Here is a 13,611-nt window from a genome sequence, read left to right as displayed (position 1 = left end):
CCTATGCTGCAAAATGGAAAAGATTCTGTGCTTGGAACCAGTCTTAAGGAATGAACGCAGCAGTGCCCAATTTACCTCAGATTCTACAATACTTAACTGAGATGCTTCATAAGAGCTTGTCTTTTTCCTCCATCTAAATTCATGCCTCACCCATTTTCGCTCATTATAGCACAGAGCCTCCCCTCTTCTCTCACCCAATTCTCAAGCAGTTCCTCAGGGGGACCAGAAATCTAGGGCCACACAGGAGAGCTCCAACTCCAGCCTGGGATCTTAACTTTGTCTTGGAGAAACTCACTCTTCCTCCCTTCGAGCCAGCTGCTACTGCAGATTTAAAATTTCTTTCCTGGAAAACAGCTTTCCTTTTGGCAATCACTTCTGCAAGAAGGGTATCTGAATTACAGGCCCTTATGAGAGTGGAACCTTTCATCATCTTTCATGTGGACAGGGTGTCCCTCAGAACCAGTCCCTCTTTCATGCCCAAGGTGGTATCCAGTGTGGCTCTTAATCAGTCAATACATTTGCCTACCTTTTTTCCTAATCCACAGAACAAAGGGGAACAGATACTGCACTCTTTAGATGTGCACAGACAGCTTAGATTCCACTTGGACAGGGCTAAACCACAAAGGAAATCTGAACAACTACTGGTGGCAATTGCTGCAGGGACAGAGGGGAAAGCTATTTCAAAACAAACCATTTCAAAATGGATAGGCAACTGCATTCATTTCTGCTATAAGCACCATGGAAAACCTACCCCACAGGGCATCAGACCCCATTCAACCAGTGCTGCATCCACCTCTACAGCCTTTCTCAGGGGAGTCCCTACTAGGGACATCTTAGAAGCTGCTACCTGGAGTTCTGTACATACTTTCACCAAGCATTACCATTTGCCAATTTTCTCTAAATCCAGGGCTGGTTTTGCCACTGCAGTCTTGCAGGGCCTTATAGCTGGTCCTAATTCTATTTAAATTCCTCCTCCCAACCTTAGTTTTGGGAATCTACCCAAATGTAATGACTGCAACAGTGAAACACGAAGAACATAGTACAGTTGTGTACACTTACCATAAATGTAGATGTTCGAGTGTATGCATTGTTGCAGTCCTGATTACCCTCCCTCCAGCCCCTTTTTCTTACTTTGGTTATACCTCTACTCTCACTTACTATGCTCTAAAAGCTTTTTGGTTTATTTGCTTTTCTGTTGGAGGTATATCCTTGTATTTATAGAATTAATTGCTACTCATTAGGGAGGCACCTGACATTTGGGGCAAGAAAAACTGATGTAATGGCGTCTGCTGCATGTTTTTATACCCTTGACCTAACGTCACGGAAGAAGGGACAGCAACCCAACGCAGGACCCAAGACTTTGTTAATCAGGCTGACTGAGGGCTACTGCAAAGCAGATAACCCAAATGTGTAATGACTGCAACAGTAAATACACTTGAACATCTACATTTATGGTAAGTGTACACAACTGTACTTTTCCTGTCTCATCTTTTGTCAACATCATACTCAGTAAAGCTGTCCCATTTATCAAGTTTTGCCCTCACTGAACAAGGATAAGATGAAATACCTGACTGTTAACATTTATCTGCATGAATGTATTGCTTCCATTTGAGATCTTTCTGTTAGGCTTGTAGTGTTTCTGGTGTAAAGAGCACTCTCTTTTTACCTTTTCAAGTCATTTTCCATCCAAAATCTTATAATGAATTTACTGCATTCTTCAATTTCTGCTTTATGATGGACAGATTAACAGAACTGTTTTGAACTAGCGTCTACTTATGACTCGAAATGGTTGATGCAGAAAAACTGTTCTTGGTTGACATTGCATAAACGTAAGTAATTTCTGAACTGCAGCCAGCCACTACAGTGGTATAATAGCAGTGCTGCTACAAAGAGCATGACATTTCCAGTCCATTTCATGGCTAAGGGTGCCTTTCTTCTCAAGTCTGCATTTCCGTTTTGTGCCTTTTGATCAGGGCCTGCAGTTTTCCCACACACCAGTAGTACAATTAGTGAGCCTGTTTGAATAACTTCCACGTTTCTGTGAACCCCTGCTTTTGTGTGTGTGTGTGTGTGTGTGTGTGTGTGTGTGTGTCTGTGTGTGTGTGTGATTGATGATTCCAGCACTTCCTGTGGTAGCATTTATTCAGCCCCTTTCGTTGCACTTCAAAAGGAAAAAGGCTGTCTGAATTTATCAGTGATTTATTACTAAATTTTGCATTACTTAAGAGCTCCTAACTAAATGCATTATTGCATAACATTGCAAAAAAGCAAACTGGTTAGAGCTAACAAATATTCTAGTCTTTTCTGAACTCAGAATAGCTCACAACGTAATATATAACTCAAATAAGCACTTAATAATTCAGTAGCCTAGTACAGATTTGGCCTAGTGGAATTAACCCCGTCAGTAAAGAGTAAATAGATGTATAATCCAACCAGAACTATAAGATCCTGGAACAAAAATTTACCAGTTTTTACAGGAAAAAAAAAAAAAACATTTTGGAGGCACAATAGACTTGGTTTGCAGTACCAAGACATGGAACTCTGCACCACCAGACATTATACTTGATCCAAATGTTGCATGTTTCTAAATAAAATTAAAAAAAGCCTTACATTTGGTGATGCTGCTCATATAAATAGGCTGCATGTAAAGTTTACCTCTGCTCCAAGTCATAGTCATATCTTCACTTATACCATCTTGCGTGGTGTTGGTGGTCATGTAAATACTTTATACCATAATCTTTTGTATTCTAACAAAATAGATAGCTTTCTCAAACCATCATTTCTATCCTGCCCCTTACCATCACCTACCAAACAACGATAGTGATATGTAGTATGTCTTTATAGCTCTGGTCAAATTTATGTATGTTTCGGTACTTGCGTATTATCGCAACCAGATTTTCGCACTGCCATAATTTGGCATGTGTGTTTTGAAACAGGTTGCTTAGCCTAATAAGGGGTCTGTGAAGAAGTAAGCATTACTCTGTTGCAGTGGGTATGAACCAGGAAGAGGACTAAGTATGAAACTTTTGTGTGACGCACCTCATACCTCCTGAAACTCAACAGTGGCGCACCGCCTTGTAAGAGCTGCAGTTCTCACCATGATGTCAGCAAAAGGAAAGCGAGTCATGCAATACACCCTGTCACCCTAACAAAAGTTACATCTCGCAAGGAGAAGGAGTGCTTCCTTTATGTATGAAAATTTTCACTCCAGCTGGTAAGAAAGTGCCCCCATTTGGGAAGCACTGCCCATTCTTTAGAAATTATGAAAGCTAAAGTGAAAATCACTTCCTGATTAACCCTAGTAAGAACAGCACTGAAAAACATCCTACTGCTTAAGTGCGCTTTTTGTCATTTGTGGCATGTAGCACCGTCCTCATTTGTACCTGAACAAAAATAAAAAAAAAAAATTTGTACCTTTAAAAAATAAAAAGTGAAACCGAAGCATAATCCCTGTGTATGTGCGCTCCTTCCATGAAGGATTCTCCTTCCACACACTGAAAAAAAAGCCGTTGGTCAGTAAGCTAGCGGGCATAACAATTCAAGTGTGCATGTGTAATGCACGTCAAGACAGGAAGAGTGTTTTCTCAATTGTTTGGCTTCCTGAAGTGAAACTAAACTTATTCCTTAGCAAAAAAGACTCGAAATACCACCTCACAGCGTTTCGTGGGCTTGTTTCTGTTGAAGTATGCGAAATTCGCAACCGCGAAAATCTGGTTGCGATAATACTTAAGTACCTATGAAATCTGGTTGCGATAATACTTAAGTACCTATGTTTCTTTATTGTCCTTAATTAATTAAAAGCTCTCTTTTTTTTTCTATTAAAAAAAAAAACTGTTACCCAATGAGCATTGATCTATACATGCATCTCCAAAACAGTTGTCTCGTACTACTTTTTTCTTTTTCCTTCTTAGAAAATCTGTTATATAAATAATGCAACATCTCAATTGTTTTCAGAGTGTTTTTTGATGTACTACATTCTAAGTTGTTAGTCATGTTCCTTATGTTGCTTTAATTGTTTTCACCATATTTATATTGTATGTACTGCGCCATCATTTTTGTACTTAGTATTACTTGTGTTGTATATTTTCAGTGGAGCTTTACTTCCCAGGCCTCCACTGAAAAAGGGCGTTTTTTTGAGCCCAGTCCAACCATCCAATCTAACAAAGTGGAGATAAGTAAATGAATGAACACCAAGAATGAAGAGAACCATTTTGATGTTTATAGATGGGTTTGCTAATACCTGGACAGAACTAAGGTATCTTTTTATGTGGACTATATATCCTTAGACAAGGTAAATAGGCCAAGGGTGCCAGAACTGAATCTCTGTAACTGAGTAAAGAAATGTATTCTTTTTTTTCCGTCACAGATACGAGAAATCCTTTTGACAGTGATAGTCAAGGCACACTTAACCACAGGTGTGGATGCTTAAATTGACTATATATGTCCATATAAGTTGCATGTGCCATCTGCTACTGATTCTGCATCCTATACTTTTTGCTGACATACATTATATGCTGCAAGACAGCCAGAGAGAGAGATAAAGCCTTGGCTGACACCAAGACAGCTGGGGATAAACTAGGTGACGGCTGAGAAAGGTGGGAGTGGGGATCCAATGTTGACTGACCTATCCTGGAAGGGATTGGTGTCCCTCACTGCTACAGTAGTGACAGCCAGTAGAGTCTAGGTGTTAAAGCAAGGATCGTTGGTACCCAGGTACTACATGTGGCCTATAAAGTAGCCGTTACTCTGTAGCTCTTTGTCGAAGCCCTGCTTCAGTGGTGCACGTGCCAGCAGATCATGATTGCTGGAACTAGAGCATCAAACAGAAGAAACTTTACTTTGTGCTAAATGCTGACTGCACTACTCATCCCACTTTCTCTGATGTCTTCACATTTGGCAGGAATGTGGAAAATGAATGGGTCAGCAAGGGATGAGAAGGCTAAGGTTCACTTGATTACAGGGGATATAAAGAAGGAAAAGGTCAGAAAGTCCTATGTGGCTTATCTCATTACTAAGGGTTTTGCATCCAAGAAGAAAGAGATCATTGTCTCCCTCTACTCTTCCCTCATTAGGCCAATCATTGAGTACAATGCCCCATTTGGCATGTACCTCACTAAATACCTGCAACAACTGGAGAGGCCACAAAAGTACCTCACAAAGAGGATCCTAGGCCTTAAACATTTGTACTATATGGACAGACTCTAAAAACTCTAACTAATCCCTGTCTCATATAGCCTACTTAGAGGCAATCTCTGCTTGACTTACAAAGCCATGTCTGACCCAGCTCTGTTAGAAATGCTACATCTAAAGAAACCCCAATGCCTCTGCACCACATGCTCCAGAGACCTTAACCTCATTAGCACAATCAACAGAACATGCTGGAGGGACAGGTTCATAACCCAGAGACTGCCCATGTTATGGAATAGACTTCCCATACATGTCAAGCAGAGCACCTCACTGGCCCTCTTCAAGAGAAATCTTGATGAGTGGATGGGAAATAGAAAATTCACCCCAGTGGCTTTACTCGACAGAGGTACTGGGAACCAAGGTCAGGAGGCATGATGCCAGGGTAATCTTATGGGCTAGGCTTGTAAAAGCTCCAGGGCCATTAACCTAGTACATACCTGTGAACCTATGGAAAAAAACTTGCAAACTGCAAATGGTTTTGAAAGCAAAACTTCTTTTGTAGAGCAACCTTTTTGTACTGAAGCAGTGAAATAATTATTTTTAGGTGATCTTTGCCCTAATACCTGCCCACAGTCAAGCCTCCCATTGATCTGCGCCCAGTCATTCTTCTGCTCTGGGGATTCTACCTTAAACCAAGGTGATAGTCGTATGGGAAAGTTGCTGTGTAATATGACTGGTTATTTGCTCCCCTTTGCGTTATCCTAATAACTGTCTTGGAGAGTTTGTCAGTATTTGCTAAAAGAGACATTTTATAAGAAGATGCAGAAGTTGTCTGAGGTGTTCATTCACCATTTTTCTGGAGCCTTTACGGTGAATCATTGTGTGTGCCTTTCACAGCAAAACACTTCACTTTCTAGACTTGTTTGGCCTCCTCGTTATTGTTCACATGCTTCTTACTGTAGGGCTGAATTGTCTAAGAACCTTTGACAGAATTCCATGGTATAAGGAAGTGGTTTCATGCTAGACTGCCTAGAGGGCTAGGTATGAGCACAGTGGTAGAAGGGAAAACATGAGGAGTAAATAAGACAGTGACCTTTACATTATATTTCAGAAGGCATATAATGAATTTATTTGGAGGTGGTACCTCAAGAAAGACTGCTGAAAATCTGGAATTCAGCACTTGGCTCAGTTCAGCTTCTGTTTTGTGAGCACTCTGCAAGAGATACTCCTAAAGATCTGTCTTAGTTCAACTTCTGTTTTATGTGCAGTATGCAAGAGATGATCCAAAATATCCACTTTTATGTTGAGATCATACATCTTATTTTACTGTCCCGGTATAGGTTCATAGATGACTACTAGGCTAACTGCCTTGAAAGGCCATTTTAAGCCTAGCCAATAATACAAGGTCAGAATCAAACCCTGTACCTTGTGTTTGTAAGGTGAAGACCATAACGCCAAACCTATTCTTTGTAACATGTAACTAAATGAAGTATAAAATATTAAGCAGTATAGTGCAAGATATTATGATGATAATAGAGCATATTGGTTAAGGATATAAATGAAACTTGCAGCATTATAAAGTTGAAAAATGTGACTTTGTGTCTGATGCTTCCAATACTTAATGCCGGAGAATTAAGATTATGCCTCTCCTGTTTGTTCATTAATTGAACCAGTGACATTCCATGAAGTTTCTTTTTTCGAAGAAGAAAGTTACTATTTAGAAAGTACGTATTTCTGTATTTAATGGCAGTATTGTTTATTTTTTATAATGTCACTTCTTCTGACATGCAAAGAATTGTGCTTCTCCATAGTATAAGTAAAAATGAAATGGAAAATTAAACTACTGTACTTTCACCCCCCCCCCTTCAGCTGTCAACTGTACTTCATTGCAAGGAATGTTCTTTATTTTTGTGTCTAAAAAATCCATGTTCCACGTTGAAAGAGTCTGTCAGTCATTCAAAATTGAGTTTTTTAAACAGATAACTGTGGCAAGTAAGGAGATTGGTGGACTGGATTAATGGACATAATGCAGCTGTTAGGCACCGAGACTTGTATAATGCACTGGGAAAATATAGTGTGTGTTGCAACAGTTTTGTAGCATTTCATTTTTTTGTTTTGGACCAAGTACCAGCATTTTTTGGTGATTATTAATACTGTTTTTGAGGTAATTGAAGTAAAGTGGCAGTTGCTCTTAGATGCAGAGTTTCCGCCTGGCTTGAATGAAAGCCTTAACATTAAATGTGCCTTGAGGTGGTGTAAGTGAACTATTTCCTTCCCCCACCTTTAGAATATTTAGCTTTATCTCTCCACAGAGCATCACTTCCCCTTGACCTGACATTTATTTGTTATTTTCACTAGCTGGTTGTAATATAACTAAAGTCTTTATACTGGGCTGCATTCCTTGCCAGATATTTGATTTTATTTTGCAAAGTGTCATTTTTTTAAGTGATATTTTCATTTCTTAAAAGTGTGATTAACTTTTTTTTATTTATTTATTTTTTTACTGTATTTGAGTGCACTGATTTCTTGAGGTGGTATAGGTGAACCAGCCCCCCCCCCCTCCACAAGGCTATTAAGATCTTTCACTGCCTTAAGCCTTACTCCCTCCTGACCAGATAGGTCCTTTAAATTTTTATTAACTTTTTGAAAACAAATAAGGTTTTCTTATTGGGTTGCATTCCTTGCTGGGCATTTGATTTCATGTTTTAAGTGTGATTGGCAGGTTTTACTGTATTTATTGAAGTGTACTTTTCAGTTTTCACATTTCTGAAGAAGTTCTTACAATTAAAGAACGAAAGCGCTCGTTCTGCGTGTTTCTTTCACCTAGCTAATTTGTTATGAAGTTTGTTTTGTAATAGTTCTTTAGTTACTTCTCATTTTGTGTGCGGTGTTTTTGTTGTATAATATTGAATCATGTTAATTCATCAAAAGAACTTATAAAGAAACAGTAGCCTTGCTCTGGGTCTTCTGGTTGAAGTTGATAAGTGTTTAGTGTGTATTCCACATTTTGCCCATTTGCTGGATAAGTGTTTAGTGTGTATTCCACATTTTGCCCATTTGCTGTACATTGTGAGAGGCTTTGCTCCACATGTTGGAGATGAATGTTAAAAGCTGTGATAGAGCTTGAATTAAAATCATGACTGTAAGCTCACATTTATTTCCATGTTTTATTTTATGCGCAAAGAGCGATGTTTCTTGATGATGTACTAGAATTATTCTTGGAAGATGTAATGTTTTTGTTTCATTAACTGTGTGTTCTCTAATGGCAGAATTCCCTGCCTTAAAGTATTTGATTTTATTATTTATATATGCAGAACATTAACTGAAGCCACCAATAGTGATGTTTTTGTAGTTGATGTACATAGATGTGTGGTGCTTGGTTCTGAACTTCCCACATCAGGAGGTCACACTAAATATAGCCATAGGTGTTAAGTGAGGCAGTTAAGAAGCTGTAGCCTTTTTTCAAGTGACACGTCCCTTGAACCTGCATTTGCAGACTCTACCCCCTCACCACTTAGTACAGTAACTCTGAGATGTTCTTCATGCTTCACTGTTGCAGTCATCACACTTGGGTTATCTGCCTGCAGGGAGCCCTCAGTCAGCCCGAATACCAGGGACTTAGTATTTCTGCATCGGATGCTGTCGCTCCAGGACACTCGAACATCTACATTTATTGTAAGTGTACACAACTGTACTTTTGCACATCCTTGAGGAAAGTATGCATAGTCCCTTTGCTGTTTTGGCATTTAGAAATGCAGTATGTTCTGTGACAAAATGAAACATGGCATCCCAATTTATGGCCATGGAAGCAGAGCATATACAAGACCAATAACTCATCCAGCTAAACCTACATTATTTTTGGGACCCATTCCCTTTCTGATTTTTTTTTCCCTGTCTTAAGTTGCTGTAATTTTGAAAGGTGCAAAGTTTTTGATGTTTTCAATGGTTTAAAAACTTCACATCTTTCCAACGTTGCTGTAAATTGTTAAATTTGTTTCTAGTAGGCTTAACCCTTCTTTCTGCAGTTTGATGCTGTGTGTTGTGAGAGCAAAAAACTTTTCCCATTTTCTATTGAGGAATCAAACCGATACTGTATATTCAGTATTTGCAACGTTTAGACTGTGACCAACATGAAAAAAACATAAAGGTGTGCAACACTAGCTCTTTGTCTTTTAACGTATAGCACTCAACACCTGATGCTAATTGTCAATGGTGTTGCTTGTAGTGTCAGCCGAAGGAACAGTGACTGTATTTGCATCCTGTGTTAGGAACAATGCAAGTAAAAAGAGAAAATGAGGTTATCACCTCAAACAGTTAATTTACCTTAGCTGTTCTTATTAACAGAAATTCTGAAAAATGAAAATGGAGTACCAGAAGATGAAGAAAATTTTGAAGAAGCAATTAAGAATGTTAACACAGCTTTAAATCCTACAAAGGTAGACCCATTATTATGTTATGTTTTAAGAAATGTGGTATGTTATCTTAACAGCTTGTTATTATGGTTTGTGCTGCATGATTTGTTAAACAGCAAAAGCAAGTTATGTAAGCTACAGTTCACACGATCTGAAAGTGTTCAGAGAGAGCAAGTAGCTGTGTTAAGTAATTAACTGATTTCATAGTTTATTTTTGCTTGATGTCCACAAGGTGAGAGTTGCGACAGGGTGCTTTGAATATTTTTCTTTTGTCTAGGTATTACTTTTCCCCCAAAGTGTTGTATTTATTAATAGAATAAAATGTGAAACATCAGATATATACATTTTCTATTAAAAAAACAACTTTTACTCATAAACCTTAAGGTAAGACATACAAACTACGAAATGTGATGCCCATAAACCTTTAAAAAAATAAATGGAAAAGTCCATAGCTTGTTTATTTCAGTAGTTCTGGGGATTTGACAGTAAAGTCCTATGCTGCTTTGATGACAATATTCTAATCAGTATATAAAGACATTAGTATGTGTGGTCTTGGTATTTACAGCAGGCTATCTGGACACACAAACATGAAGTACAATATTGTAAGGTAAACTAGTTCTGCATGCTTTCTGGAGTGTGAAAGGCTCTTCTGCTTAAGAACTCCTTGATTTTGTTGAGAAGAGTATTTTCAAGTAACAACCAAATATAACTATTATCAGGTAGTTAGGAAGTTGTACCTCCCCAGCCCTCTGCTTCTTTTGTGTCTTGGTCCTTCATAGTGAGATAATGAGTTTCCAAATGAATTTTCCAGTTTTCTAAGATCGTTCAAGACAAGAGTCTGAGCAGTTCTGCCACCTCAGGAGGCCCCAGTATTTTTTCCAAGGTTCATTATCAACTGCAACAGCGTACAATCTTGTAATGAAAGGGGAAGTAGAAGGATATACTCTATTAGAAACGGAGTTAAACCGATGAGACCTGGCCAGAATGTATTTACAGATCTCTTATATTCTCCTCTTTAAAGGAGCCATGTCCCAGCACTCAAAGAAAATGTGTAACCATGTACCCACTTCCCTGTACGACATCTCCAGCTTGTGTTAGGAACTTTGTGACACATAATCCCAAGTCCTTGTAGTTTATAGAAATATTTAAATAAGTATTACTAACCAAAGAATCTAAGTCTGCATGAGTTAGTGGCATACTGAATGATCTGTATCAAAGAAGCTCAATCGTCCTCACTAATTGGAATGCCTTAGTCTTTTTCCCCAGACACTTTTACTTGGTAACTTGGGACCTTAAGCTAATAATTGTATATGTTGTTGAAATAGCACCCCTCAAAGTGCAAGTCCCTTTCTGTCCATTAGTCTGTCCGTCATGACCAGACTGACTTGTTAGTGAACCCTAGTTTGGTATTAGAATACATAATCAAAGGCTTACTTGTCCATAGTTTGTCAGCATCAGCTAACATAAATTTATTCTTAAGAGTCATCTAAGGAAGAGGGATAGTACAGGAATTGTGGCTAATATAGCTTTGACTGTCTGAATGAATAGGTTCCAGTTTTTCCCTAACAGCAGTAAACCTATACTGTCTAACCAAATTATAGTGTTAGTGAAGTTAAATGCCTGTCTAAAAAGTTTAAATAGGTTGACATCATACCTCTCAACCTCTTAGTGCAACAAATCTGGACAAAGCCCGACAAAATGGGAGGTCAAAGGCCCAAAAATAGGAACATCATTTAAATATTGCTATTATAAAATTAGAAAGTTCTCAAGTAACAGGGTTAATGTTAAACATGCGTTTTCTGAATGATTTGAAGTCTGAAACTCAAATGTATGTCATTTGGTGACATCAATCCTCAGATCATCCCAGTGATTTGCCAGAAAACCACACATTTTATGAGGAGCAGACCAAACACATGAAGGCAAAAATCTGGACAGTTGAGAGGTATGGTTGACATATATTGGGGAAAGTAAGAATAGTTTCCTTCAGCCTAGGGGGCTTTATTTATTGTTTTATGGAAACAACGAATGCCTAAGCGGTCCTTCCATCCTATAGACATCAAAATTGCATTAATCCTTGGAGAGAACAAGCCAGATCATCCTGAACTGAGCTGGTGTAATAAAGACGTCATAACTGGGCAAGAGACCTCCTTTGATAGGTGTAAGATATCCCATGAAGAGGGTGTAGATTTCTAGCCTAGGCAGAAAAATGATGAAGACATTCTCAAGATCTTCATTTTAACCTTGTTAGATGGGGGTTGACACATTTGGAATAATGGTTAAGGTCTTTGAGTGCCAACACCGTGCAGTAGAGGGATAAAGCCTTAAGTGTGACCCCTCTCTCCTGGGTTCGATTAACATCTTTGGCATCTGAAATGCTTGCAGGTAAGGATGGGGAAGATGCTCGCCAATGGCGCTCCTTAAGAGGGAGACATGGTCCATTGAGGGGACTAGCCCTCAGATGAGGTTGGCAAACATAGGGGAGGGCGGGAGGGTTTCGGGTAGTTCATAAATGACACCCCCCTCCCCTTAATTGAAGATGGACCACACAGACCCCAGTACACCCTTAAGCTCCTCACTGGTCGCAGTGTGAAATTCTGCATTGACTGGTGGAAGATTGGAGTGCCAATAGACTCATGTTCATTGTACAGGGTTTGATCCTGACTTCTGGCCAATGTTTAGATAGAGTTTGCATGTTCTCCCTCAGTCTCTGTAAGGTTCCTCCCAAAAAATATGCTGGGTGTTTCCACCTAAAAACTTCACCCAAGAATGAAATTGCGGATAGCAGTACAAACTCTGGATGTTGTCTATCAAGGGAAGAGTTGTATAGACCAACCCACTTTGGGCATCCACTGTAGTGCTTAGTATCCCCTAGATAGAACACCGGTCACAGCCTGCTTGCCATGTCATGGTTAGCTATGAGGTGAAAAAATTTGCTGTAGGTGATTTGGTCACTTTTACTAATGTCACCAAAAATGGCCATAGATATTTAACAATGATAATTGGGTTGAGGACCCGGCCTACTCCAACCTGTGCCAGAGAACCATGCTAACGGTGAGAGGGGTCTATGTGCCCCTATTGATCAGTGTGTTTCTGCCATAAAACCTAGTAGCCCTGTCAATAAGCTACTGGCTGGCTGGTGGACATAAAACCAGTCAATCTATCAAACATGAGTTGGGGGATGCTGTATGTATTATAGGTTCACTGACAAGATACAGCTTGGAAGTGGATGAAGAGGAGGAAGCCAGACATTCTCTGTATCCAGGAGATAAGATGGAAGGGCAATGCAACACACCTGCTTGTCATGGGATCTAGAGTTTACTACTCAGGGGAGGACAGACTAGAAAAGATTTTGGAACCATTGTGAAGGACAGTAAGGGATGTCATCAGAATTTGTGATATATTCATGGAAATCAGACTCCAGTGTAAGGATAAGGCGGTATTCATAATCTCAGCATATACTCCACAACAGGGTTGTGGTAATGAGGAAGAGAGTGCATTCAACCAGTGGTTGCAGGACCTGCTAGATAAAACAGGACAACATGAGCTGGTGTTGGTAAATGGGCGACCTGAATGCATATACTGGGACAAAACAAAGTATAGTTGTGTAAAATCTTACCATAATAGTAGATGCCCTTGCCTTCATTGCTGCAGTGTTCTTAACTATGTGGAAATTCTCTGCTGTGGAAATCTGTCGTCCGGCTAGTCTTCCAAAGACTTTTGAATTTAAAAGGTATGCTGAACATCCAGGATGGCAAAGAACTAGGAAGATGGAGGGAGGGAGCGAATACTGCAGCAGTGAATTTAAGGACATCTACCATTATGGTAAGATTTTACACAACTGTATTATGTCCTTAAATTCACTGCTGCAGTATTCTTAACTGTATGTGAGAGTGCCAAAGCTCAAGAGGAAACCCCTGGGAGGAGGAAGGGGCAGAAGAGTCCCCTAAAAAAGTGAAGAACAGAACTAGTAAAAACCAGCCCTAGTTCTAGCGATACCATCCAACTTGTAGTGCTTGGGTAAGGGTATGCACAGAAGTCCAGGTAGCTACTTCAAGAATAGAATTAGTGTCTT

At 39.4% G+C, this 13,611-nt stretch overlaps 1 protein-coding gene across 1 annotated transcript in view; it reads left to right on the top strand.

The window, feature by feature from the left end:
* The window catches only part of NAE1 (NEDD8 activating enzyme E1 subunit 1), a 1,377,685-nt gene that overhangs the window by 467,953 nt on the left and 896,121 nt on the right, over positions 1–13,611 (top strand). Inside the window, exon 11 of the mRNA XM_044081916.1 lies at positions 9,472–9,563. Within this exon, the coding sequence (XP_043937851.1) occupies positions 9,472–9,563 (92 nt within the window). The remainder of the gene's footprint in view (positions 1–9,471; positions 9,564–13,611) is intronic.

Source organism: Protopterus annectens, chromosome 8.part1 (genome assembly GCF_019279795.1).
Source record: "Protopterus annectens isolate FY-2018-M chromosome 8.part1, PAN1.0, whole genome shotgun sequence".
Classification (NCBI taxonomy): Eukaryota; Metazoa; Chordata; order Ceratodontiformes; family Protopteridae; genus Protopterus; species Protopterus annectens.
This window is presented reverse-complemented; position numbering and strand designations above follow the sequence as displayed.